The following is a 26,991-nucleotide window of genomic DNA, read 5'->3' as shown; positions in this document are numbered from 1 at the left end:
CCAAAACACAAACTGTGATTTGTTTTTAAATGCATTTTTCTATTGATTTCTTTTAAAAGGCTAAAATCAATTTAGCCGTTGACCCCAAAACTGCTTTAGTGTCTGTGCTGGCCAACGCCTCTGTCTGATACTGAAATGATGCCACGGTGAACAAAACAAAAACCACTAAGAAAAAATAAAATGACAGAACTCACAACTCTTTTTATTTTACAGAATAAACAGTCTCAGTTTGAACATTTCATCTTATCTTTGTACTACTTTTAATAAACTATCGCGTTTCCATTCTCCTACTATTTACATTTTACATAGCGACCCAGCATTTGTTGGAGATGTGTTTGTAAACCTGTTTTGTACTCATAATTCACTTCTGAAAAGGTAAAAACATAACAATGTGAACTTTTATCTCTGTGGTTACATATTTTTATATGTGTGGCTTTGAGTGTCAATAGAAACATCAATTTTATTTATGCAGCACATTTCCTCACACGTAAACTCAATGTGTTTAACACAGGAGACAAAAACATACAGTGGTCAGTAATGAGTGGGGAGTAAGCCTCAACAAGCTGTACATGAATACGTGTACATTATTTTTCTGTATGCAGACTAGGGCTGTGCGATATGACCAAAATCTCATATCCCGATATTAAGACATCTATCGTCCGATAACGATATAAATCACAAAAATGTAAAATTTTCTGTAAATTCTGTGAATGTCGGGCAGCTCGACTTGCGTGAAGTGTTTCCAGCTGGGCGTCGCGTACCTGGAGTCGAGTGTTTTAACTGATGCATGAAACGATACATTTTTAGACATAGGTTGTAACGGCCGCCATTTTCTTTGTGAGTATTTATTACACAGCGTGCTGCGGGGAAAAGCCTGTTCTAACGTTTGAGTCTAAGGTTTATTTTTTAGCACCTGACGGCTCTTTTTTGCTTATCATCCGTAAATACTCTGCATCTTTCACGTGATTCAGTTTATTTTGAAAAGTCTCAACAGGATCTTGAGCTTTATTGTGAAAGGTTTATGTGGAAAATAAACAAGCGGACACGAGGTGGTTTTACCGTCGTTGTTGCTAACGACAACGCATAAAAACAAGCGCTTGTCCGTCTGTAGTGTGGTTATATTAAATATAAGAGAAAGAGAGAACTTTAGGAAATTAATATAGCCACTACAGTGACCATCAAAATAATGAAAAAATATTGCCGTAAACAGTTTATTTTGCGACACCACGAAACAAACGATAGCGTAAAATGAAACGATAGACGTTTTTCTATCGTCATCCGATATATATCGTTATATCGAACAGCCCTAATGCAGACTATTATCATTCTCAAGTTTATGGCGTGTATCGAGTGATATTCTGTTTAGAAGTTATTACACAGGCTGTTGCATGCAAGCATAAATGCTGTAATTACAGTACAGCTTAATTATTGCATTCAGTTCCATTTTCCAGACTGCAGTCCTGAGAAATTCCTGCACTTTTTTAAACATGTTGCATTTGTTTGAGCTTGATTTAAATAGTTTCACCATGTCAGGCCAGCAAAACTTGGACTTCTGTACTGTAAATACAGTCAGATAGTCATATCCTTCTGCTCACTCAGAGGCAAACACATCGTTAGTCTCAGCTCAATAGCATACCTTTCTCTTAAAACTCAAAACGAGAAGAAGAATTTTACTCATATTTGGTCAAAACAGGAACGAGACAAAGGTGTTGAGTCTGCAAAGTGTCGCACAAGAGCGCGACGGGCTGACGAGACTGACAGGCTGACGCAACACTCTGAAATACTATCTGCTGTTTACTTTAATCAATAACTAAGTGAGGCAGAAGAAAACAGGATGACTGGTGTTTTTCAGGAAAAGTGCACAGGACAAAAGATGCAGAGCTTACCAGAAGCTTGATAAGCAGTACCGGGTCAGTCTAGAGCGTTCTACTCCATCAAGAAATGTGTTTGTTTCAAACCGCTCACCAAAAAACCAAAAATATGTGAAAACGATATTTAATCGCACTATGAGGACCCCCCCTCCCCTCCCCGTGTAATTGCAACAGTTATCAGGAGAACAGCTGATGTCCCTGCACACCATTCTTACAGCAAGTCTAGGGTGAAATGTGTTTTTGCAGCACTAACCCAGTCCTGCTGTGGAAGGCAAACATATTCGGGAAGGCATGCAGAGCGGTTCCATTTCATCCAACCTGCGTATTCAAATACTTTGCTTCAAAATAGCCACTCATCATTCAAGCAGGTAGTCCTCTTGCCAGTGGGACAATGCGGCCAAGTTTGGTGTTTGGCAGTGGCTCATTTGGTCTCCGAACATCAGAATTCCTGACACTGTGGCAGGAGCTGAAAAACACCAAAACAGCTTGAACGTAAAGCTCACTTTCAGCACTTTCTCAGCAACGCTGCACTGGGTCCCTGTGGTTTTCTTCAAATGTGTATTCTCGTCAGTGCCCATTAGCCTGCAAATCCTAAGGAAATGCTTTGTCTTTTTTTAGAGCCTTATCCGCATGATGGGCACTGGTGCGTTCACCGGGGTTCGTACGCCAGCGTCCAGAAGGCAGGGAACATATGGATCGCTGACAGAAGCTTGCTATGCCCACACGGGGCTCTGTGAAGGTGATGGGTAGCCGTTCTGTTGCCTCTGGGTTTGCATTACAGGAGCATGAAAGGAGAGCACGCTGACAGCCAGCAACAAATTATTAGTGTGAGTAGCAGCAGCCTCTGTTCTCCTGCTGCTGCTGCTGCTGCTACTGCTGCATGTGTTCACTCATACAGCAGCATGCAGCTTTCCTGCAGCAGAGCTCACACACACTTAGCCATGCGGTCAGCAGCACCCGGTCTGAGCTGTTTTTTACTCAAAACTTGTCACCTCAGCAAAGGGAGCAGTACTGCAGCACTTTTTTGATGAAACATGTAGTAAGGCTTAGTGTAGTGTTGCTGGGAGTATTTGCTAAGGTAGCCCTGACAGGCTTCCGTTTTAGCTGAGTACTGCAGCTGGATTTTGCAAAAAACCTCACTTACTCACTTTAACTCAGCAAATCAGCAAAGTGGCTGTCTCACAGAGCTGCAAACAGATGCCATGTAATTCATTTAAATGAAAACAAGTGTTTGTCAGCAGCATGCTTCTCCTGCATTGCTGTTCTGTGAAATAATCCCACTTGTGCTGCACTGGTAAAAAGGAAATTGTGAGTCATTTAAGCCAGATCTCACAAATCACCACTACTATACCTTTAGGAATGGAAAACATGTTTGCTTTATATGAATGAACATGACCGCAAACCATACACATACTCAGACGGTCTTTGATTGCCGTGGCGACGGTATGAAAACAAGCACGCATGCAAACAACCTTTCAAGGGTCCTCCTGTATCGCCACATGTCAGAATAGCCTCTTACTGCCTTTGCTGACACTTTGTTGACAGTTACAACAGAGTCCACTTAAAGTTTGCATGAAAAATGTGCCTTTGGGGCAAACTCGCAGAACTGCAGACCAAACCTTTTTTCAAACGGCAAAGCGATGTTTATGGAAATTAAAGGCTTATATTTGGTGGTACAAGATAAGTGCAACCCTATAACTCCTAAAAATCAGTAATGTTTTAATTATCCATCTGGCTTTAATCAACTTTAAACAGTGATGCCACGTATATAGCGCAGCTCAAAGTGCAATGAGAATTTCAGCACAAGAAATTTCTAAAAATTCACACCAGAAAGAGACACTGAGACAGCTCTGTATTATTGGCATAATCTCAATGTCATGTGAAGACGTCTAAGGCTTCTTTCACTTGTGAAAACAACATGCACAAAACATGTTACCAAGTTTTGTTTGGAATTATACAATTCAGTGGCCAACTGTGAGCCTTCAGGAGCACCCGGTGGTCTGACTGTACAAGTCAGCTTGACTTTTGTAGAATAACTGAATCTGAAAGGCGCCTCACACTTGCTCCGTCCCGTAAGAATGTATGTCCCAGTATTATCTAAGCACAGGTAGAATATACTAGATACAGGCTGTGTGATGCACTGATGCAGTCTCTCTCAGCACATCATAAGTCTAACTGCCCGTCTGTCAATACTAATTAAGTGGCCTGAAATGAACAATAAGATGAAAAAGACAGGTGGATGAGAGACAAAAAAAGAAAAATGCTGCTTAAGGTGCAGTGAGGGGATGGGTCAGTCAAAAACATGAGCTATAGAGCAGATGTTTTGGCAGTTTTCTGGTCTGGAGCGTTCAGATGTTATCAGAACGCCACAATCTTTCCAAAAGAGGACGTCCCAGCAAATATGACCCAAATTCAAACTGTGCTATGATGGGCAAAAAACCCAAGAGCTACATCTGAGACTCTACAGTTAATATGTTAAATGTTGAAGTTCATGACAGTACAGTTAGAAAAAGACTAAACAAGCACAGCTGATTTATAAGGGTTGCCAGGGGAAAGAGTTCATCTCTATAAAAAAGCATGGCAGGATAGCTTAGGTTTGCAAAGTTGCTTCTGAACAAACCACATCCTTTGGATAGATGAGAGCAAAGTGGAGATGTGTGGCCATAATACGCAGCACCATGTTTGGTAATAAACAAACACCTCATACCAACTGCCAAGCACGGTGGTGGAGGGGTCATGATTTGTGCCATTGCTGCCGCAGAACTTGGGCACCTTGCCGTCACTGAATCGACCATAACTTCCCCTTATACCAAAGTATTCTAGAGTCAAACATCCGACAGATATCCTCAGATGTCTGAGAAAGCCCAGACCTCAGCCTGGCTGAAGTGCTGTGGCAGGATCTTTAGAGAGCGTCACACAAATGAATGCCCAGAAACTTTTTCATGTTTTGTTCTTTTTCACATGAGTGTAAATGAATTAAATTAAATTATTGTAGCTTTTTTCAGTTTTGTAGATTTTTTGTACACTTTTAATGAACTTTAAAGGTAATAATTTGCACATATGAGCTACTTTTAAGGTCAAATGGCTCACTGTTCTGTGTCTTTGACCTTGTATATGATGGGCATGCTCCTGCTGAGGTTTGTCGGATATTTGGAACCCGGGTCTTCCCCTCCCACATAAACATAAAGCAGGCAAACAAAAAGCTAGTAAACTGTCACTTGTAAATGCAGGTCATGAAATTTAAAAATACATTTTAATATCAGGCTAATAACAGCAATAACATGATTAATTATTGCTGCTGATAACTTATGGTTACACACTTTCTCTCCACATCCCTTCAGTCTTATTAGAAGTAATTCACTTGCAGTAACAGACACACTGTATAAAGTGCATTATTTTGGCAGTAAAGGTTTAGTGTGAAAAAACAAGCAGTCTGTAGGGGGTTTGTGAACAGAGTGGCCTGAGATAAAGTCAAATTCTTGGCCTGAATCCTTATTACAGTCCGCCTCTGATACAGTTATAACACTTTTACACATAAATGACTTGTACAAGACAGAAAGCCTGAAAGGAGGCGGCTTCACCGTGCACTGTGAGTGGATTATGTTGCATGTTTTTCTCGTGGACAGCAGCGAATCTAAAAGCACACCTGCATAACGTAACAGTCCAGCGTGCTGCAGCAGGCACAGGCTTTGTAGTACGGTATCACTGTTAATTGTGCATGATGCAGTCTCCTGAGCAGACCTTCACAGGCACTGACAGGGTAAAGCTGATAACAGCCGTAACAGCAAGGTGAATTTAAAAGGCTTACGCGTTTATTTAAAAGGGGCATATCCTGGCTAATTATTCACGTAATTCTGACCGGTGAGCCCTAACGTCTGCGCTGCTCCGGAGGATTACCAACCTAATATTATATAAACACAACCGGAACCCAAATCACATTAGCATGTTTCATCCACTGCAGACCCAAAATAACACAGAACGGGATACTTACTGATGGCCTCAACGGGAAGCCGTGAATTCAGGATACGTTTAATTCTCGTCCGCCACTTCAAACCCCAAACACAGATGCCTCGTCTTCCTCCGTGTCGTCGCCGCTGTGGAAGAAAAACGAGCACAGGCTGAAGAGAGCGGCTGTACGGTCGCATGTACCGCAGTGTTCACAGCCTGCCGTCGGCCTCCTTCTTCTGCTCCGTGTTTCGCCGCGGCCGGGGAGGGAAACGCTGCATTACTGCCGCTGAGCGGTGCGGAGTCGGTGCAGGTCGGTCAGGGATGTCCTACCCCCCTCAGACGTCCGTGAAGTTACCGTAGCAGTAATTAGCTTCCGCTTGGGATTTTCAAAATAAAACACAAAGGCCCGCAACGAACCCATCTAGAATAAACATGGTGAAAAACACATGAGGAGGAGGTCAAAGACATAACGCCAAGTAACTGTTGATTTTAAAAGCATTTAACATGAGATTTAGTTTGAAATCTAGTTTGCACAAAGCTCCTACAGGGGCGCTTTATGCATATTGTTAAGCAAATTTCTGAAATATTATTTTTATTCTTAGACTAGAGTAAGTCTGCATGTTTCAAAATTCATGACAATTATTATTTACCTAATACTGGACCTTGGTGCAGCAGCCACTTATTTCATTCACTGTCAGATGCAAGCAGTTTTACACATCACACCACGCCCGGCCAAACCCAAAACAATACAACAATATAAATAGATAAATAATAAAGATACTGAAACTTTTAAACACTGTTTTTGTTACCTGTTATATTGACCACTGGCATCTTATATGTGTTTTAGTTTGAAATCTAGTGTAAATAAAGCACTTACAACAGACCAATTGTGCAAATTTCCAAGTTCAGATTTCTATTGTTGGACTGTACTGGAGTAAGTTTGCATGTTTCAGTATTCGAGGTTACCTTATACTGGACCTCAACCACTTTCTTCATAAACTGTCAGATACAAGCAGTGTTAGACAGCACTGTACCCCCTCTCAAATATAACACAATAGATAGATAAATAATAAAAGTGATTAAAAATGAAACAATATTCTTATTTATTTATTTATCTAATAAATTCTTGATTTATGAAGTTGTCATAAATAAGCAATAACCCTGAATAGCTATTATTTTCTAAAATTAATAAAAAATTATTGAAATGTGTATTTAGCTGAGTCGAAATCAGCGTCGTTTGGCTCATTACTCATTTACTCATTACCTCATTACTTTAAATTTGTACTGCATCATGTTTCTGCTATATCCTCTTAAAAATGTCCACTTTTATGTCCACTTTAAATGTGCATTTAAAAAAAGAAACATGGTGCAGCTATGTAAGCTATACTATACCAGCAAGCCATTAAAAACACATTCATATTCACGCTGGAGAAGGCACAGCCTCTTCAGGACATAAGGAAGAGTCAAAAGAAAGTGTTAAAAATGGTCACACATGTTATGGTACTCTATTTTGCTGAAAAATTGAAGACAGTTACATCATTGTATTGAAACATGCAAACATGCATGGGAATATAATATATAAGTATAAAAAACAAATAAACAGAGTTTGTGCAATTCTAATGAGCTTCACAGTCAATATTTGCTATGTCCACCTTTCTTCTTCAGTTTATTCTGAACTCTTTTCATCAGCTTTCTGGTAATTTCTTTAAGTAGTCTTCTAGAATTGTTCTTTAGGCCTCTTAAAGGACACTTAAACCTCTTAATTTGTCCTCTCCTTTGTCACTATGATTCCACACACTTCAGAAATGTTGAGCTCATGACTCAAGTTTTCTAACCATGTATCTTTTCACTGCACTGGTATCATGTTTGGGATCATTGTTGTGCTGAAAAATGAAGCCAATTAAGTGCTTTCCAGATGGTATTGTTTCATGATCCTTGATCTTTGACCCATAGTTCTACGTTTTGGACTGTTACGTTTATGCTTATGTAATATTCCCTGTTTGGTTCCTAGTTTACTTGTTGGTCTTTATTGGTTCTCTGTGTATATTCTTCAATAATTAGAGTCTTAGTTATTTGTTCCAGTTTTTGATTATAGCTTATGAGTTTTGTTCTTAGTTCTAAGTTTCTATCCTTCGGGTTTCTTATTATGTTAATTTCTGTGTGTTTCTTTTTCGTTCTTGATACCTTTGTAATCTGGTTTTCTGTAGGAGTTTTTATATTTATATTTTGATCTATTTTTTATCAAAATATTTTGCTAATATTTAAATCTTGTTTTAGACTAGCATTCCATGTGTCTTTTTAAGTCTCTGTCAGTTACTTCCTGTTTTATTTTGGTAGTCTAAATCAACATGTGTCTTGTATTTAATTTTATTTCCTTTATTCCATTTCATTCCTTTATTAATTTCAGCATTATGTTTTTACCCTGGTGTATCCCATCTACCTACAGTAGACCTTCTTTTGTCCCCCACATGTGCAGTTTCTACCAACACACGGCATAATATAAAGAAATGACATGTGGCTCAAGACTTGTCCCTGTGCAAAAGTCTTGAGCAGTCTGTTTCAGTGTGAAAGTCAATAAGACTTTCAGCATTAAACCCACACTTCAGCAATTTGCAGATGATCTTTTGTATAAATTTATCCACAAACGTATTTATTTATACAGCACCAAATCATAACAACAGTCGCCTCATAGAGCTGAAAAAAAAATCAGAAACCTAACACAGAGGAAAATAAGTATGGTGAATATGATTCACCTCAAAGAAATAAAGCACAAGTATGAATTTTTAACTAGAAGCATTCTGAATTTAAAATGAAAGTAGCAAAAATTGCTTACAGAAGCTCATAAAGGTTAAGTCAAATTTAGTTACCAGAACAAAACCTGATTTCTTGATAAACACAACTCATTTGCTGTGGTAAATGTTATTTTAATGGGAAGTATTAATCTAACTCCTGGCCGAGTCTCGGGGGAGTAAAGAGTGTCTCTAACTTCCAACAACAGCAACAAAGTAGCTTACAGCACCTGAACCGCTTGACAGCACTAATTTAACATAAAGAAAACAAAACACCAAACTCCAAACAACCTGCACTGCAGAGTTACACAAGGATGGCACGATGAGGTAAGGTGCTCACATGAATGTATTGAAAGCAGATGCAGTGCTGCTTAACTGGAGCACAGAAAGTGTTGAACACAGAAACGAGTCTGAGTCAGAAACTGCTGATGCTGCAAGAATCTGCCTGTTGAGCACATGATTCATTTTACTCACTCATCCTTCACTTGCATTTGCACTGGCTCTGTAATATCCCCTATTATAAGGTTAAAAGCTCAAACAGAATCTAAATGTTCCATATAAAAACCCCATTCAAAATAAACAGGCCGAGGCTAAGTAAAATTTCACTCTGGGCTGGTTTAAACGTTTTTTTACTTTGAGTTGAAAAATGTGATGCCATCACACAGCGGTGCGTGACCAAGCTGGTGACCAGCATGAGCTGTGTATGCTGCTGAGGCCCATGTTTGTAAAATGCATACACTGTTAAATTCCCAGTGTCAATAATCCAGTCCATTAAACAATAGCAGAATAAGCTGTTTGGCATTGGCAGAGAAGATTTGTGATTTTTTTTTCTTCAACCTACATACTCAGCTCTGCCGCTCAACCCACAAATGCATTTTCCTTATAACTGTGGCACCGTTTAAGGGGGAACAAACAGGCTTCTTGGGAATAAGATATATTGTCAAGAAGCATTGTTACAACAAAGAAATCATTAACCAAACACAAACTTCCTTTCTTTTTGTGCTAAGTTTAAACCTGATTGCTTTCAAGATAGATTCACTCAGTGAATGACCTCTGTCAGTGTAAATATGTGTAAATATGTGCATATTCGGTGATCATTTGGAGTTATACATAATAACGACCTATAATTCTGTGCTGAACAAAGAGGTGTGAACCACTAACATCAGCTAACGGATCCTGTCCACCATAATTTTCTTCCCACTAAAATAAACTTAAAGTGGGCTCTGTGACGTAACGCTAAATTCTCAGACATCAAAATTTCTTAAAAGTCGCGAAGGCAGAACTGTTTCCAGAAAAATGAGTTCCAGTCACCCATGTGGAAAAGATATATATAAATCTTATAAAGTTTGTATCTGTCTTGTGTGAAACTTGTATGAAAAACATACAAGAGTGAAAACAGATATAAGATCCCTAGAAAAATTATATCAATGAAACTTGTATGTTTTGGATACTTACTAAAACAATATGTGAAAGTGGCCACTTTCATGAGTAACTCATATAAGTCTTATATGATTCACTATATGAAGTAGGCCACATCTGATGCAAGTCTTTTATAAGTTTTTACTATTTCTTTTCCATATGGGCAAATACATCGGTGTGCACCAGACCGCATTAAATGATTTGCACGGCTGATTTCTATAACTGATTTCAATCAAAATTCAAATGAATGTTAATAACTGTGGACTAACATGTAACACCTTTGTTGAAATATCCTTCACTGGCTAAGTCAATGAACAGATTATACTTCAGCTGAGCCCAGAACAGCCGTGCATAAACATGAGTGCAATGAAGGCCAAGTGAGCATCATCAGATTAGGTGTAAAGAGTCTGATAAAATCTGTGGGTTAAGGATTTCAGACAGCCTATGACTTCTTTACAGGAGCCCAATTACATTTTAACCCATGAACATTGTTAAAACTGTGTTAAAAGGTTTTACTGCTCATTCTGCACAGATGTACAGTGATGTGAAACGGCTGTATTTTATACATAATTTATTATATCAAATTTTACATTCTGCAAACTTTATCTAACCATTTAATCTAACAGCATATTTTGCAGCATTTCTCAGAAGACATCATGCTGACAAAGTGGAACATTTCACATTCCCACTATCAGCCAGATTACTTACTTCCTGAAAAGCTCAAAATAAAAGCCTATGCTTTTATTTTGTTACTTTGTTATTTACTGTTATAGTCCATCTTATCTTTCTAGCAGACATTTACCTCTAAGGGATAAACAGGGAGTTTAATTATCTCTATTATAAAGGAATAGGAATATACTTTTATTTATGTGATAACTCACTAAAGTCTCATTATATAACCCATTTATCTGATAGCTCTAAAACAAAGTCATTAAATGGTGTAATTTTTTTATTCAGAGATAAGAGTGGACAGCAGAGCAGTAACAAACCTAATATTGTGTCAGCAAATGGAGAAAAAAGCGACAAAGTTAAAGTGAACAATGATGAAGTGAAAAATATAAAAAACCAGACAGCAGTTTGTCTTCCAACCCGTCGGAAACAATGCTGAAAAATCTTGCTCCATCTTTCTGGTTCTGTAGAAAACATGTTTTATGACAACTAAAAGAGTTTAGGCAGTTTGCATGTGTGCAGTCTGAGAGCTACCTGTAGTTTTACATTTATTTTAACCATCAAATATACATTTAGTGGAAAAATATTAAAACCTTCTAACTGTTTAAGCTATTATCAACATTTTCTTGCAATCCATCAAACAATTTTCAAGTGAGTTGTATCATTTTTAGTGGTGATTTCAATATGAGAAAAAAACAAAGTCTTCTAATGGTTCAGTAAGTGTTAAATGTAAAAAAGATAAAAACTCAGAGAAGAAAGAAAGCACTGAACTGAAATATGATCCTTCTCTTGTCATGTGTCCCTTCAAACCTGCAGGACCTTATTCAGAGCTGTGGATAAAACTGCTTCATTCTTCTGGTTCACTTTTATAAGACGGTATAATATTAAAGTAGAATGACACTCTGATAGTTCTGCCACATTTAAAAATATTTGTCTTTGTCATGTGCAGTCTCTAGAGTAACTAGTCACTGACAAGTATCTGTTAATATTTTAAACTTTATTGAGAAGAGAGGCTGTAAACCTTTATTTAGTGTGAATTTACAGCCCTTCTACACACAGATGCTATATAGTAATGAGGCAGGTGAACATCAAAAATACATGTGTTGAAACAGATATGCAGATAAATATTACTTTATATCTGCTTAGACTATTACACAAATTTTCAGACAACAGAAAATTGGAGTTTTCTTAGACCTTTTTCAAAGCATATGATCTTTAACTGTTCATGATTATAAGACTATCAGTTTCCTTACTAAATAACACAAAAATCACTTAGTTTTTGAAATAACAACAAAAACTTTTTTCTGAATTTTGGTCAGTTTGAAACCGTACATGAGGGGATTCATGACAGGAGGAATGACAAGAAACTCTATTGCTATAAAGTTTCGAAGGACTTGAGGTAAAACCTTTGAACCAAATCTATTACTCATGAAATCGAAAAGCATTATTACAACAAAAGTGTGTAATGAGACGAGATGTGGGACACATGTTTGCATGAACTTTGCCCTGTTTTCTATAGACTTTACACATTTTTGAATGATATACATATAGGACCAAACTATAAAACCACCATGAAGTGCATAAATAATTATTGCAATATTTGCAACTATAGCATTGATTGTAGTTTGTGCTGGAAAACAAGCAAGTTGAACAATACTCGAGTTCCCACAGAAGAGTCTGGAAATATACGGGCTGCATAACTTCACATTAGATGTTAGAAAGACATTTACAGCCATAATGCAGAAAGTTGTTGACCAAGAAAAACATGCAAACCTAATGACTCTTTGCTTTGACATGATAGAGTGGTACTTCAGTGGCTGACATATGGCCACATATCTGTCATATGCCATGAGTGCAAGAATCGACAGTTCGCCACAGGCAGAAGAATAAACTACCTGAGCCTGAATAAGGCAACTGTAATATGAGATGAGATGAACATCAGAGAGGAGATCCCAGAGAAATCTGGGGTAGAAACCTGCTGTTCCATAAAGTGCATTCATACAAAAGACACAGAGCAGAATATACATTGATTCATGGAGGTTGGTGTCCAAGATGATGATCACAATGAGAGAAACATTGACCAGGCAAATGATGCAGTAACACAACAAACTGAGGAAAAAGAGAACAAACCTGTGACTGATTGTTTCATTGAAACCTGAAAGAAAAAACATTGTTATTACAGAAACATTATTCATTGTGATAGAGAGACCTAAGTGTAGCCTAGTCTCTCACTGTATCCTGTCTCTGTTCTCCTCTCTCCTCTATCTACTACAGATAACAGCAACATGTGAGCTGGGATTTCAAACCAGCCAATCAATGATCTGGAATGAAAGCTCACAGCTTTGGAAAAATATCAGGGGATTTATTATGTATCATGTACTAAACACATAATAAAACAACACAAATCTGCAGGTTATTGAAAAACTCAAATAAATACTAAACAATTTTAGAGACCAGGTTTGTGTCCGAATGTTTTAAGTATTTAGAATATATGCTTTGGGTAATCCCTGTTATGTTGCAATGTATTAACATAAAACAGAAAATATACCGAGATCAAACCTCAGAACCTTTATGTTCAGATATTTTCAGCATTAGCAATTCTTTCATAAGGATATTGTTAGAATTGTATGTGTATGGGAATTAGACACAATCTGTCCCTGGTGGTGGATCACTGCTTAAATCTCCTTACAGAAACAATTTTAATTAGAATTTTCTGTTAGTGTTATGGTCCTTGGTTGTCTGAAAATACAAGTTAATTATGTTCTAGTTCTTGAGCAGGTTACTTTCCATTGCCTCTGAGTTTGTTTTTATTGTTCTTTATTTCTGGTCTGTTTCTCTCTGTCCCAGTTTCTCTGTTTTGTTTCCCTGGTGTCACTGGTCATTTATCTGTTCTCTGTGTTACTTCCTGTTTTATTTTGATAGTCTCCTGTCTCATGTGCTTTATGTTCAGTTTGCTCCCCCTTTCTCGTCAGTCTGATTCCATTCGGCTGTGTTCCCCAGGTGTGTCCACTCTGCCCCATTTTCCATCTGTGTATATAATTGGCGTGTCCAAATTCATGGGCTGCATCTGTTAGGATGCCTGGGTCGTTGACCCAGGGTTTTGAGTTTATTATATTTATCATTTCTAGTCTTTGGTTTCTTTGAAGTTCTGTCTGATGGTTTATGTCTCTGTGTTATCCTTAGTTGCTGTCTCCCCTGTCGGCTATATCCTCGTGTCCAGTCAGTGTCTGTGTCTGCCCTGTTCCCACCTCTGTTCCCTCTGTAGTGGTTGCCTGTGAGTCTGTGTCTGTAAGTTCAGTCTGTGTTACTTCCTGTTTTACTTTGAAGGTCCGGGTCTTATGTGAATGTGTCCTGCTTTGCTTCCTTGTCTCGTTAGTTCTGATTTCTCCCAGCTGTGCCCTCCTTCTGTGTCTCATTCCCCTCGTTACTTCCCAGTGTACTTAAACCCTGTGTTTCTTTGAGTCAGTGTCGCGTCGTCCCCCATGCTGCGTGGATCTCCCTGTGTTTCCCGTGAGTTTATGTTGTTTCCCAGTTTAGTTTAGTTTAGTTTAGTTTAGTTTAGTTTAGTTTAGTTTAGTTTAGTTTGCTTTGCTTTGTATGCTTGTTTCCCTGTGCCAGCAAATAAAGCTGAGTATTTTGAGTTCATCCCTTGAGTCTGAGTCTGCACTTTGGGTCCACCACTCCTCCTTGCCAGCCTGCCACACAGCCAACCTTAACAGAACGACGCGACCATACTATGGACCCAGCAGACTCCGTTTGGTATCGGCGACCCGCAGTTTCTGCCTTCCTCAAGGAGAGCGTGAGGCAGGAGGCTAAGCATGCCCAGGAGCTCCAGTCACCCTTCTATGGGTCTCGTTTGGCTTTCGGAGGGCCCCGCATCCTCCAAACTGCCATGGCCACGGCCGAGCCGGCGCCTATGCCTCGGGCGATCAGATTGAGCATGTGCTCATTCTCTCCAGTCGCTACACCTCCGCCTCCACCCCTGGATTACCAGTCCGACAAGAAGGTTAAGCGGCGGAGGAAGAGGGATTACGTGACGCCGGACGTTAGACTCACTCCGCTGCAATCCTTCGCTCTGTTTTGGGTCTGCCACGTTCTGAGCTTCACAAACTCTCTGCTTCCTCGTCGCAGCCCGGTCTTTTGGAGGATTCGCAGCCCAGTTTGCCACCTCCCACTTCCCGGAGAAAGCGACGTTCACGCAGTCGCCACTCTGTCTCTGCTGAGCCACTCCCCGTGGTGAGTTATAATGACTGTTTTCATTCTGCTCCCTCTAAGCTGGAAAAAGACAATCATATGAACACTGCTAAAACTGAGACTGTTAAGACTATTACACATGGTGGTGGTAGGAAGCTAAAAAACATTTTAGAGGATTCTGTGTTTTCTGACCCTGCTCCTTCGCCCAGTTGTGTTCCTGCTCCCAGGGCGGCTCGGGCCCAGCATTCCCCTGCACCTGTTTCAGTGCTTCAGGTGAGGGAGGCTGAGGTCCAGCTGGTCCCTGCTCCGGTGCCTGTCGCGGCACCCGCACCTTCTCCTCGGTGGGAGAGGCCGGTATCCGGTAGGTACCTGCACCTGTTTCTGACCTCGCTGGAGGCTCAGGTGAGCCCGTCCAGCGATTTTCTTCAGGTTCTGGAGGCTCAGGGGAACTAGCTCAGTTTACTGCTAATCCACCACCTAACCCACCATTACTACCATCGTTACAACAGTCAATAGAACTTAAACTTCTATCCATAGCTCGAACATTAGCTCACCTATCGGCTCAGTCACCTGCTCAGTTCTCACCTCAGTCGTTTACTCAGCCGTTTATTCCCGCTGGAGGGTCCGAGGGACCGCTCCAGCCTTTGTTTGTCTCCGCTGGAGGGTCTGAGGGGCCCGTCCAGCCTTCTGTTCCCGCTGGGGGTTCTGGAGAACCGCACCAGCCTTCTGCCTCCGCTGGAGGGTCCGAGCGGCCCGTCCAGCCTTCTGCCTCCGCTGGAGGGTCCGAGGGGCCTGTCCAGCCTTCTGTTCCAGCTGGAGGGTCCGAAGGGCCCGTCCAGCCTTCATCGCCACCACCTGCGGCTCCCACGCCGTCGCCTGCAGTGCCACCACCTGCGGCTCCCACGCCGTCGCCTGCAGCTTCATCCTCGCCTGGTCCAGCTACGGCTACGGCTTCGTCCTCGCCTGGTCCAGCTACGGCTACGGCTTCGTCCTCGCCTGGTCCAGCTACGGCTACGGCTTCGTCCTCGCCTGGTCCAGCTACGGCTACGGCTTCGTCCTCGCCTGGTCCAGCTACGGCTTCGGCTCCGCCGTCGTCTGGTCCAGCTTCAGCGTCGCCTGCAGCGTCACCCTCGCCCGGTCCGGCCTCCGAGTCTTCGCCCGCCCGTCCGCCTCCGAGTCTTCGCCGCCCGGTCCGCCTCCGAAGCCCGCCGCCCGGTCCGCCTCCGAAGTCTTCGCCGCCCGGTCCGCCTCCGAGTCTTCGCCGCCCGGTCCGCCTCGGCTACAGCCGCTGGTCCTGCTCGCCACGCCGACGTCGGACCACATCCTGCGCCTCTACAGCGCCGGCCTCCTTCCAGGCCTCTGATTACACGTCCTGGGCCTGCTCATCCTGCTCGTCCTGTCCGGCCTGCTCGTCCTGTCCGGCCTGCTCGTCCTGCACGTCCTGTCCGGCCTGCTCGTCCTTTCTGGCCACTTTCCAAGCCGATGATTGGGCGTCCTCGCCGTCGTGGACGGCCTCCTGACCTGCTCCGTCGCCGCCGGTGCCTCCCGCCCGGCCGGTCTCCTGAACTTTTTTTCTGGACTCTTGGGTCGTCGTCCTCCGGGCCGGCCCCCTGAACTTTGTGTGACCTGTTTTTCCTGGCCGCCTGCGCCTGTCGTGCGCCTATGTTTTGTTATGTTGCTTTCTGGGCCCGGTGTTTGCACCTTTTTGTTTCTGGCTCCTTGTTTGGTTTGTTTCGAGCCCTCCGTCCTGTTTCCCCACGGCCCGCCCTGGTTGGGTTGTTTTTGTTTTGGTGTTTAGGTTTGGGCTGTCTGGGAGCCAGCCCTTTAGGGGGTACTGTTAGGATGCCTGGGTCGTTGACCCAGGGTTTTGAGTTTATTATATTTATCATTTCTAGTCTTTGGTTTCTTTGAAGTTCTGTCTGATGGTTTATGTCTCTGTGTTATCCTTAGTTGCTGTCTCCCCTGTCGGCTATATCCTCGTGTCCAGTCAGTGTCTGTGTCTGCCCTGTTCCCACCTCTGTTCCCTCTGTAGTGGTTGCCTGTGAGTCTGTGTCTGTAAGTTCAGTCTGTGTTACTTCCTGTTTTACTTTGAAGGTCCGGGTCTTATGTGAATGTGTCCTGCTTTGCTTCCTTGTCTCGTTAGTTCTGATTTCTCCCAGCTGTGCCCTCCTTCTGTGTCTCATTCCCCTCGTTACTTCCCAGTGTACTTAAACCCTGTGTTTCTTTGAGTCAGTGTCGCGTCGTCCCCCATGCTGCGTGGCTCTCCCTGTGTTTCCCGTGAGTTTATGTTGTTTCCCAGTTTAGTTTAGTTTAGTTTGCTTTGCTTTGTATGCTTGCTTCCCTGTGCCAGCAAATAAAGCTGAGTATTTTGAGTTCATCCCTTGAGTCTGAGTCTGCACTTTGGGTCCACCACTCCTCCTTGCCAGCCTGCCACACAGCCAACCTTAACAGCATCCTCCTGAGGCTGCGTTTGTAGGCTGATTACATCACAGCGACGCGACGAAGGCTGTCCAAATTCGTAGACTCCTCCGAATGCAGCCGACAAATGCGTCCTCCTTTTTCCCCGAATCTGAAGGATGGGTCAGGTGTGTCCTTCGTGGCCCACCATATCCCAGAATTCATAGCGCGGCCCAGCCAATTCCAGTTTTCAACAATGGCGACAACTACTAAGTTTTTAATATTACTCTTATTAGTGTTTCTGGGTCACAAAATAAACTTTTAACGTATTTTCACGCGAGAATGTAGCTGTGTAAACTTCAAATATCTGCTCGGTTTATCAAGATATCACATATTTGCAAAAGTGCTCCGATGTTTTCGGAGACGTCTGTTACCAAGACTAGACGTGGGACACATGTTTGCATGAACTTTTCCCTGTTTTCTATAGAATTAACACATGTTTGAATGATATACATATAGGACCAAACTATAAAAGCACCATGAAGCAAATACATAGATATCGTAATATATGCAAATATAGCATATATACAGCTTTGACATGATAGAGTGGTAGTTCAGTGGCTGACACATAGTGGATGGCACTGGCCACAACAGATAGCATTGTCTGACAGATGTTGAAAGACCTCAGCCATCTCAGAAAATAGAGAAGACTCTGGCCCTTCCTATAGAGTGCATTGATCCCCTGGATTGAAACATGGGTCACAGGTTTCCTGGTCCTCCTAAAATCCACAATCAATTCCTTGCTCTTTGCCACGTTGAGCTGCAGATGATTCTGCTCGCACCACATGACAAAGGAGTCAACCACAGCCTGGTACTCAGACACTTCACCTACCGCCTACTGGTGATGGCCATGGGGGCCGATGGCGCGATATGGCAGCCTCGCTTCTGTCAATCTGCCCCAGGGCAGCTGTGGCTACAACTGTAGCTTGCCTCCACCAGTGTGTGAATGTGAGAGTGCTATATAAATGCAATCCATTATTATTATTATTATTATTATTACTCTGTCTCATCACCCTCACTGATGCATCCAACCAACGCAGAGTCATCAGAAAACGTCTGAAGATGGCAGGTATCTGTGCAGTGGCTGAATTCTGTGGTGTAGAGGCTGAAGAGGAAAGGCGAGAGGACAGTTCGTTGTGGTCCCCCTGTGTTGCCGATCACCTTGTCAGGCACACAATGTTAAACATGCACATTTTGTGGTCTTCCTGTCAGGTAATCAACAATCGAGCCAACAAAAGAAGCATCCACCTGCATCGCTGCCAGCTTATCACCCAGGAGATTTGGCCTGATGGTGTTGAATGTGTTGGAAAAGTCAAAAAACATTCAAATTCAAATTCAAATTTTTATTTGTCACATACACAGTCATACACAGTACGATATGCAGTGAAATGCTTACACAACTGCTCGTGACCTAAGGAAAAAAGAAAAGGCTATGAATAAGATAGGAAATAAAAATTAAAAAGGGTAAATTTAACTAGGAAGGAATAAAATAAAATATATATATGAATTTGTTGAAAATAAAATAACTGTACAACACAAATTAGAATGAAGGGTAAATTTAGCTGGGAAGGAATAAGATAAAATATATATGAATTAAAGTTTAAAATAAAATAACTGTACAGCAAAATACACAATACACAGTATAGAATTATATAAGAATGTATGAAGAAATATAAATATATATACAATAACAGCAGCATTTTACAAGTATTAAATGGAAATGGAGAAATATAATGTCCAGTGTTGTGCAAACCACATTGTAGGTGTCTTGTGCAGTGCAAATATGCTTAAAGTGATTAAGTGTAAACAAAGTCCAGACTGTCCAGTGTGTGTGTGTAAGAACCATATATGTGGGTCCGTTCTATGTGGTGGTGTGATGATTGAGAGACCGTATCGCCTGCGGGAAGAAGCTCCTCCTCAGTCTCTCTGTGTTGGTCTTCAGGAGCGGAATCGCTTTCCTGACCTCAACAGAGAGAACAGTCCGTTGTTGGGATGGCTGAGGTCCTTCACGATCTTCCTGGCCTTGGTCCAGCACCGCCTGCTGTAGATTGAGTGCAGGTCAGGGAGCTCGGAGCGGATGGTGCGCTCAGCTGATCGCACAACCCTCTGTAGAGCTCGTCTGTCCTGCATGGTGCTGTTCCCGAACCAGGTTAAGATGTTTCCCGTCAGGATGCTCTCTATGGTGCACGTGTAGAAGTTCCTGAGCACCTTGGAGGGCAGTCGGAGAAGTCTCTCAAGCGTCTGAGGTGGTAGAGACGCTGTCGGGCCTTTTTCACTATGGTGTTGATGTGACAGGACCATGACAGGTCCTGCGTGATGTGAACTCCGAGGTATTTGAAGCTGTCCACTCTCTCCACTGGGCACTCGTTGATGACGGGGTCTGGTAGTTCCTCTCCTGCTTAGTACTGAAGTCCACTATCAACTCCTTTGTTTTACTGACGTTTAGAAGGAGGTTGTTCCTCTGGCACCAGGTCTCCAGATTCCTAACCTCCTTCAAGTAGGCCGCCTCGTTGTTATCAGAGATAAGGCCCACCACGACGGTGTCGTCAGCAAACTTGATGATGGTGGTGGAGCTGGTAGTGGCCACACAGTCATATGTGTACAAAGAGTACAGCAGGGGCTCAGAACACACCCCTGGGGGCTCCAGTGCTGAGAGTGGTGGAGGCTGAGACATGTCCGCCCATCCTTACTGCCTGTGGTCTGCCAGTTAGGAAGTTGGAGATCCACTGACACATAGATGAGCTGAGTCCCAGGTGCTCCAGTTTGGTGGTGAGTGTGGAGGGGATTATGGTATTAAATGCAGAGCTGTAGTCGATGAAGAGCATTTTAACATAATTCCCCCTTCTAGTGTCCAGGTGAGTGAGTGATGTGTGGAGGAGATGAGAGATGGCATCGTCTGTGGAACGATTTGGACGGTAAGCGAACTGTAGTGGGTCCAGTGTGTCTGGTAGTGAAGAAATGATGAAGTCTCTGACCAGGCGTTCAAAGCACTTCATCACTACTGAGGTGAGGGCTACAGGGCGATAGTCATTGAGAGAAGCAGGGTGGGGTTTCTTCGGGACAGGAACAATGATGGACTCCTTGAAGCATGTGGGGATCACCGACTGAGATAAAGAGATGTTGAATATCTCAGTGAACACAGGTGCTAGCTGGTATGCGCAGTCCCTGAGGATACGACCTGGGATGCCGTCTGGTCCTGCTGCTTTCCTGGTGTTCACTCTCTTGAAGGCTCTCCTCACGTCATGCTCAGAGATGACGAGCACGTTTCCGTGTTGGCAGTATCTTCCTGTCTGCAGCCGTTAAGCGCCGCTAAGCGCTAGCATCGTTGTAGTCCTTAGCTGCAGCCTCAAGCGAGCATAGAAAGTGTTCAGCTCGTCTGCCAGAGTCCCGTCCGCGTTCGTCAAACCGGTTGTTGGTGCTTTATAGTCCGTTATTGTCCTTAATCCCGCCACAGGCTCCTAGAGTCACTCTGTTGGAGTTGTGACTCTAGTTTCCTCCCGTAGCGCTGCTTCGCCTCTTTCACCGCCTTCCGCACGTCATAAGACGCGGCTTTGTACGGGTCCATGTCCCCGTCGCGAGTCCCGTGTTGTAGGCAGCGGTGCGGGATCTCAGAGCGTCGCGGATGGTTTTATCCACCCACGGCTTCTGGTTGGGAAACGTTGTGATGGTCTTTGTCTCCACGGTATCATCCGCTAGTTTCGATGAATCCCACCACCGCTTCCGTAAACACGTTGACGTCATCATCGGAGCTGTTCCTGAACATGTCCCAGTCTGCGTCGTCGAGTGCGTCCTGTAACGCTGCCACCGATTGGTCCGCCCAGCCAGCGCGACCTTCCTCTGAACCGGAACTTCCTGTTTCAGCCTTTGTTTGTATTTTGGCATGAGGAAGATGGCGGCATGATCGGATTTGCCAAACGGAGGGCGAGATTGTGCCTTGTAGCCGTCCTTGACCGTAGTGTAGCAGTGGTCCAGTGTCCTTTCACCTCTGGTGGGGCAGGTGATATGTTGGTGAAAGTTCGGCGCTGCGCGTTTGAGGTTGGCACTATTGAAGTCCCCGTCACAATAAGCGCGGCGTCCCGGTGTTGTGTCTGATGCGGGTGAGAGCCTCATGCAACTCGCATAAGGCAGTGTCCGTGTCCGCTTGTGGTGGTATATAAACGGCACTTATAATGACCGATGTAAACTCTCGAGGTAGATAAAGGGACGACACATGATGGACAGTAGTTCCAGATTTGGTGTGCAGGGCGTGTGAGAGGAACAACGTTCGCGCTGTTGCACCAATTGTTGTTCACCATTAAACACACGCCGCCTCCCTTGACTTCCCGAGTCCCGTGTCCTGTCCATGCGGTGAACCGAGAAGAACTCGGCCGGCTGGATGGCGTGGTCCGGCACCGCTGGGTTCAGCCATGTCTCGGTGAAGCAGAGGAGATTGCAGTCCCGAATGTCTCTCTGGAACTTTATCCTGGCCCTGAGGTCATCAAGCTTGTTCTCCAGTGACTGGACGTTGGCGAGCAGGATGCTAGGCAGAGGTGTGCGGTGTGCACGAGCTCTCAGCCTGTTCCTGACGCCGGCTCGTTTCCCTCGAGGCCGCCGCCGGCGTCGGCGTCCTTTGTTCTCCTCAAGATCTCACTCGCCAGCTCGGATCCGGAGTTAAAACTTGAATTGTGAGTACATTGTATACCAATAGAAACAAGAGTGTCACTGTTATACCTAATGTACCCAATGGTGATGAATTTGACGATGTAAGAACGCTGAAAACTAACTTAAAAAACAAAAACGAAGAAAAGGTGGTCGGAGCAGTCGTGACGGCAGCCGACCTCACCGGCGCCATCTTAAAAGACCCTCACACAGTGCTCGCAGATTGGTACAGATAGGCGTAGACACGACAGGTAGATGATGGCGTCCTCAGCTTCGAGGCGGGGCTGGTAAGCAAACTGAAGGGGATCCAGATGTGGCCTGACTATGGGTCGGAGCTGGTCCAAGATGACATTTTCTATATCGTTTCTTGTGATTGTTCAAAGCATCATCAACCTGAATGTAGGGAATAAAGCTACATTACCTACATACATATGATGAATAAATAAATAAACATGCTAATGACATAATTTCTTAAATATATTACATAGATGTTATAACAGTAGTTTTACTTATAAAGTATAGATTGCATAATTTTAAAATGCAGTAAATGCAGAGCTGCATTCATGAAAACTCTGACATCAAAATATCTTTTATAAAATTTTGGTGAGAGCATGTTCTCTCCTCCTTGAAACAAATTGAAGGTTTCAACAGAAGCAACAAAAACTCAATATTATAGGAAATAATCTGAACGATCAAACTGGCTGTAAATTTTATCCATTTCAAAACAAAAGTTTAAGTTTTTTATATTTTAACGAGTGAAGAGGTTTACAATGAAAGTTATCAAAAGAATCTGAAATGTAATTCAGCTTTATTTATAGAGTGCCAAATCAGAACAGACTGGTGACTCTCAAAACAGAGTCTGTGAGAACCCAACGAGAATCGATAACTGATATTGGTAATGGAATTGGTAAATTCTTGTTAAAACCAAACCCCAGTTTTTGCTTTTCAGCTTTTGGGACCACAATGGAGGCTTTGGACACAGGCCTTTAAGACTGTTCCCAAACCACACAGGATGTGGAAAAAAGTACAGGTGTGACTGTGGCATTGTTGTATAAAACGCTTTGAGTGAGAGTAGAAAAGCGGCATATACGAATCAGGCGTTTAGCATTTATCTTCTAGGCCTACCATGTGATCAGCAAGGTATCCGGCTGAGATCAAACCAAATTAATTTCTGTAGTATTTACTTGAAACTCCTAGTTATAGAAAGTGATGGAGATAAAAAAAAAATAGAATTTTTCTTAATAAATAAATAATAAGAATAAAAAACAGCTTTATTTCAAACCTTTAATGTTCATGTGAATTGTGGTGGGAACAACGAGTCATTTGAAAGAATAAAAAACCCCTATGAAACATTTCGGAGTCTTTGCCAAACGTTATATGTAGCAACGGTTAATGTAAAAATGAAGTAAATAACAAAGAAGACATTTTAATATTGTGTCAAGTCAATGTTGATCCAGTTTTCCAGCAGGGAGTGCTATTTATCTGTTATTAACCACAAGGAGGGCTATTATACCCCTCATGTCAAACCAGTGATTTATGGCCCACTTATCAAAGAATTAGTGATTTAGGAAGTAATAAAGGAAGTGATAAAAGTTCATGTCAGTCATAATTTTTCTGACTATCATAAAATTATGATATTTCATAACTCGTTAGTAATCAATAGTTAAACCGGTGCTTTTGTAACGGTGAGGATGGGGAGAGTTGGAGGCTGCATGCCCCGATGGAAAGGTTTATTACATTTTATTTGCGCCTTATCAAAACGTTGGTTACATCTCTGATGCAATCCAGAATTGAAAAACAAACAAACAAACAAAAAACATCTGTTTTTATTTAAAAGTTACTTGTTTTTCAGTCACTGAAAACACATTACACCATCTCCAATTGTTTTAGTGTTTATCACAAATTAATTTTTAACACGAGTCACAATCAATAAAAACTTTTAGTCACAGCACTTTAAGTAGCTTGGAGTGGGACAGGAAATCTTGAAATTTTTATAAAGCTTCATCAGTTAAAAACAAAAAACAAACAAACAAAAAACAAAAAACAAACCAAAAACAAACCAAAAACGGCGGACATCCCCATTTACTAGGGTGGGAGGTGAAGCGTCTTCAGTAAAATTAAATAAAATTAAATAAAATTAAGGAATTCGGGATGCTCCCCCACAAGCTCCTCATGTTTCAGGGCTTGGCTCTCTTCCTGAACTCCTGTCCTCTGGTAATAATAATAATAATAATAATGATAATAATAATAATAATGATAATAATAATAATAATAATAATAACAATGGGAAACAGATTAAAACGTAAATGAAACATCATACATTGTTCTGGAAATCATTTAAGCCCTAATCATTATTAGGATGATAATACAAAGTCAACTTATCACATGTTAAAAAAGAAAGCTGCTCATACTGGATTTCATTGAACCAACAAGTTTTTACCCCTCAGTCCTAAAAGAGAGGAAGAGGAAAAAGAATTAGACGCATGTGGAAAAAATGTACACAAAAACAACATTTAAATAGACCCAAAAAAGACAACTCATTAACAAAGAGAATACCATGAGAACACAAGGATTGGACGAGGCATAGACACAACAACATTAAAACATCAAGAAAGTTAAAGATGACAAATTTTAATGACATGGGTGAAAGCAGGAGAAAATGAAGATTTGGCAGTTAGTGAGTGGAAACAAGGGAAATTACAAACTGGGAATCCTCATCATTCCTGCCACTCAAAACCCGCCATTGTACCAGAGAAGGAACGGTACACGCCCTCCTTTTTTAGCCACTTTTAAAGTTACTTTCACTGGAAACAACATCAGCAAGAAGAGATATATGATAGTGTGTTATTGTAAAATAAAATGACTATGATTTATGTGCAATAAAAAAATATAAAACACACACCAAAGTACACACAGAACTTTTTATTAGTAAGTTACAATGTGATCACATGCACTGCCAAAGACATTTCAAAAATAATGCAATGACATTTCAATTGACGTTTCAGTTAAATGAGTTAAGAATCAAGCAGTGAAGTGAGAAAACATTTGTTCTGTTTACAACAATTAGAAAATGTCTGATTGAACAGAGAAGAAACGTGCACTTTACTGCAAAGCTTCATTTTGTTTTTCTTATTCCATTCAGAGGTGGACTTGCTGTTGTGTTTTGGATCATTGTCTTGCTGCAGAACCCAAGTGCACTTCAGCTTGCGGTGCGAACAGATGGCCGGACATTCTCCTGCAGGATGTTTTGGTAGACTGCAGAATTCATGGTTCAATTTACCATAGCAAGTCTTCCAGGTCATGAAGCAGCAAAACGGCTCAAGAACATCACACTAACGCCACCACATTTTACTGTTCGTATGATATTCATTTTCTGAAATGTACTTTTATTTTCACACCAGATATAACGGCACACAAACCTGCCAAAAAGTTCTACTTTTGTCTCATCCGTCCTCAGAGGATTTTCCCAGAGGTCTTGGGGACCACATCATGAGCCTTTATGTCTTTTTTAATAAATGTGGTTTTCGTCTTGGAACTCTGCCAAGCAAACCATTTTTGCCAAGTCATGAACTCTGACATTAACTGAGGCAAGAGAGGCCTGTAGTTCTTTGGATGTTGTTTTGGGGTCTTTTGTGACCTCTTGGATGAGTCATGCCTGTGCTCTCACAGTACTGGGATGGTTCACCACTGTTTCATGTTTTCAACATTTGTAGTTAATGGCTCTCACTGTGGTTCCATAATTTTAGAAATGGGTTTATAACCTTTTCCAGACTCTCAATTACTTTGTTTCTCATTTGTTCACGCATTTCCCTGGATCGTGGCATGATGTCTGGCTTTTTCCGATCTTTTTGCCTACTCCACTTTGTCAGGCAGCTCCTATTTAAGGGATTATTTTTTTGATTGAGAAAATGTGGCACTTTTTCACACAGGACCATGTGGGGTTTTTTAAATTTTTTTTTTACCTCTTAATAAAAAAACATCTTCATTTAGAAACTGCACTGAAAAAAATGCAATAGGGTGGTTGTTGAATTTGCATAAAATTACTTCATATATCCAGCATGACTAATTTAAATTTCACATCTAAACATATTTTTGTCTTTTAATTTTCACATATTCTTTAAGAATATTCATTCTTTTAGAACAAATCATGTTGAAAAGAAACAAGTTAGTCGTGTTTTATCCTCAAGCTCCGCCCCCTGGAAAGGAAAAATCGGCTGCACTGTCCGCCATTTTTGTCTCTCGCTTTGGAAAATCTACTACCATCTGGAGTTTTACACTTGAAGGTAAATAAGATTTTAAAGCTAACACACCAGTGAGAAAGAGTGTAGACCCTTTATATATGTGGACTTTTACTGGGGTGTTGTTATTTTACAGGTATGTGGGCTGTTTATCGAAAACCATGAAAGGCCAATGTTAGGCTCCAGTTAGCTAATGGTAACCGAAATTATGCGATAAGCAAATTAGTAATTAACATATATAATGTGAGTTAATATTGTTTGTATATTCTTTCAGTCTAAATTAACAGACTATTACAAACTTGCATCGGTGTCTGTAGTAAGTGGTGGTACCTGCAGTGTCTTAACCATTAAACAAGCTAATGTAGGGCCGGGATATGACTAGTTTGTTGAAACATGTCTGCTGCCAATGTGAGTGAGCACACATGGTAACATTACCAGCACATAGCCACAGCCGCTATAAACATGCTAAAAGGTCAATCTAGCTTCTGTAGTCAGCAGCTGGAAGACTCAACACAGACCCAAGATTCAGTGTAACGGTTATCTAAATGTTGTGTGTCCTGTTTGTAAGCCCAGAAAAAGAAATTAAATAAAATGACGACCTTGAGCTTCAAGCTAATGTAAGCGTAATGCTATAGCATAAAGCTAATGCAATGATGAGGTTGTTAAATTAGTAAAAATACAGTAAATATATCCAACATGAATCATTTATATTTTGGTCTAAACATAATTAAGTCTCACGCCTTTCACTTTTTTAGAAGGATGTTCAGT

General features: G+C 41.8%; 2 protein-coding genes across 3 annotated transcripts in view; both read right to left on the bottom strand.

The window, feature by feature from the left end:
- adarb1b (adenosine deaminase RNA specific B1b) overlaps positions 1 to 6,157 on the bottom strand; it is a 123,443-nt gene extending 117,286 nt beyond the window's left edge. For both annotated transcript variants that reach the window (XM_031739434.2, XM_039600108.1), the window contains exon 1: positions 5,863 to 6,157. The gene's annotated coding sequence lies outside the window, so the exon portion shown is untranslated. The remainder of the gene's footprint in view (positions 1 to 5,862) is intronic.
- On the bottom strand, positions 6,097 to 12,891 carry LOC116319953 (olfactory receptor 2K2-like). Its single transcript, XM_031739427.2, has 2 exons — positions 11,995 to 12,891; positions 6,097 to 6,240 (listed from the first exon to the last, which is right to left on the bottom strand). Exons 1-2 carry the CDS (start codon positions 12,889 to 12,891, stop codon positions 6,097 to 6,099), a joined length of 1,041 nt encoding a protein of 346 aa, XP_031595287.2.
- Between the last annotated feature and the right edge of the window lie 14,100 nt (positions 12,892 to 26,991).

The sequence above is a fragment of the Oreochromis aureus genome, linkage group 16 (genome assembly GCF_013358895.1).
Source record: "Oreochromis aureus strain Israel breed Guangdong linkage group 16, ZZ_aureus, whole genome shotgun sequence".
Classification (NCBI taxonomy): domain Eukaryota; kingdom Metazoa; phylum Chordata; class Actinopteri; order Cichliformes; family Cichlidae; genus Oreochromis; species Oreochromis aureus.
Note: the sequence above shows the minus strand (reverse complement) of the source record. Positions and strands in the feature narration are given on the sequence as shown.

Coding starts and splice junctions, on each gene's coding strand:
- LOC116319953 (XM_031739427.2), bottom strand. CDS start 12,891: ATGAATAATGTTTCTGTAATAACAATGTTTTTTCTTTCAGGTTTCAAT. Junction 6,241..11,994: donor TGACCAAAATTCAGAAAAAA/GTTTTTGTTGTT, acceptor TGTTTATTCTAG/ATGGGTTCGTTGCGGGCCTT.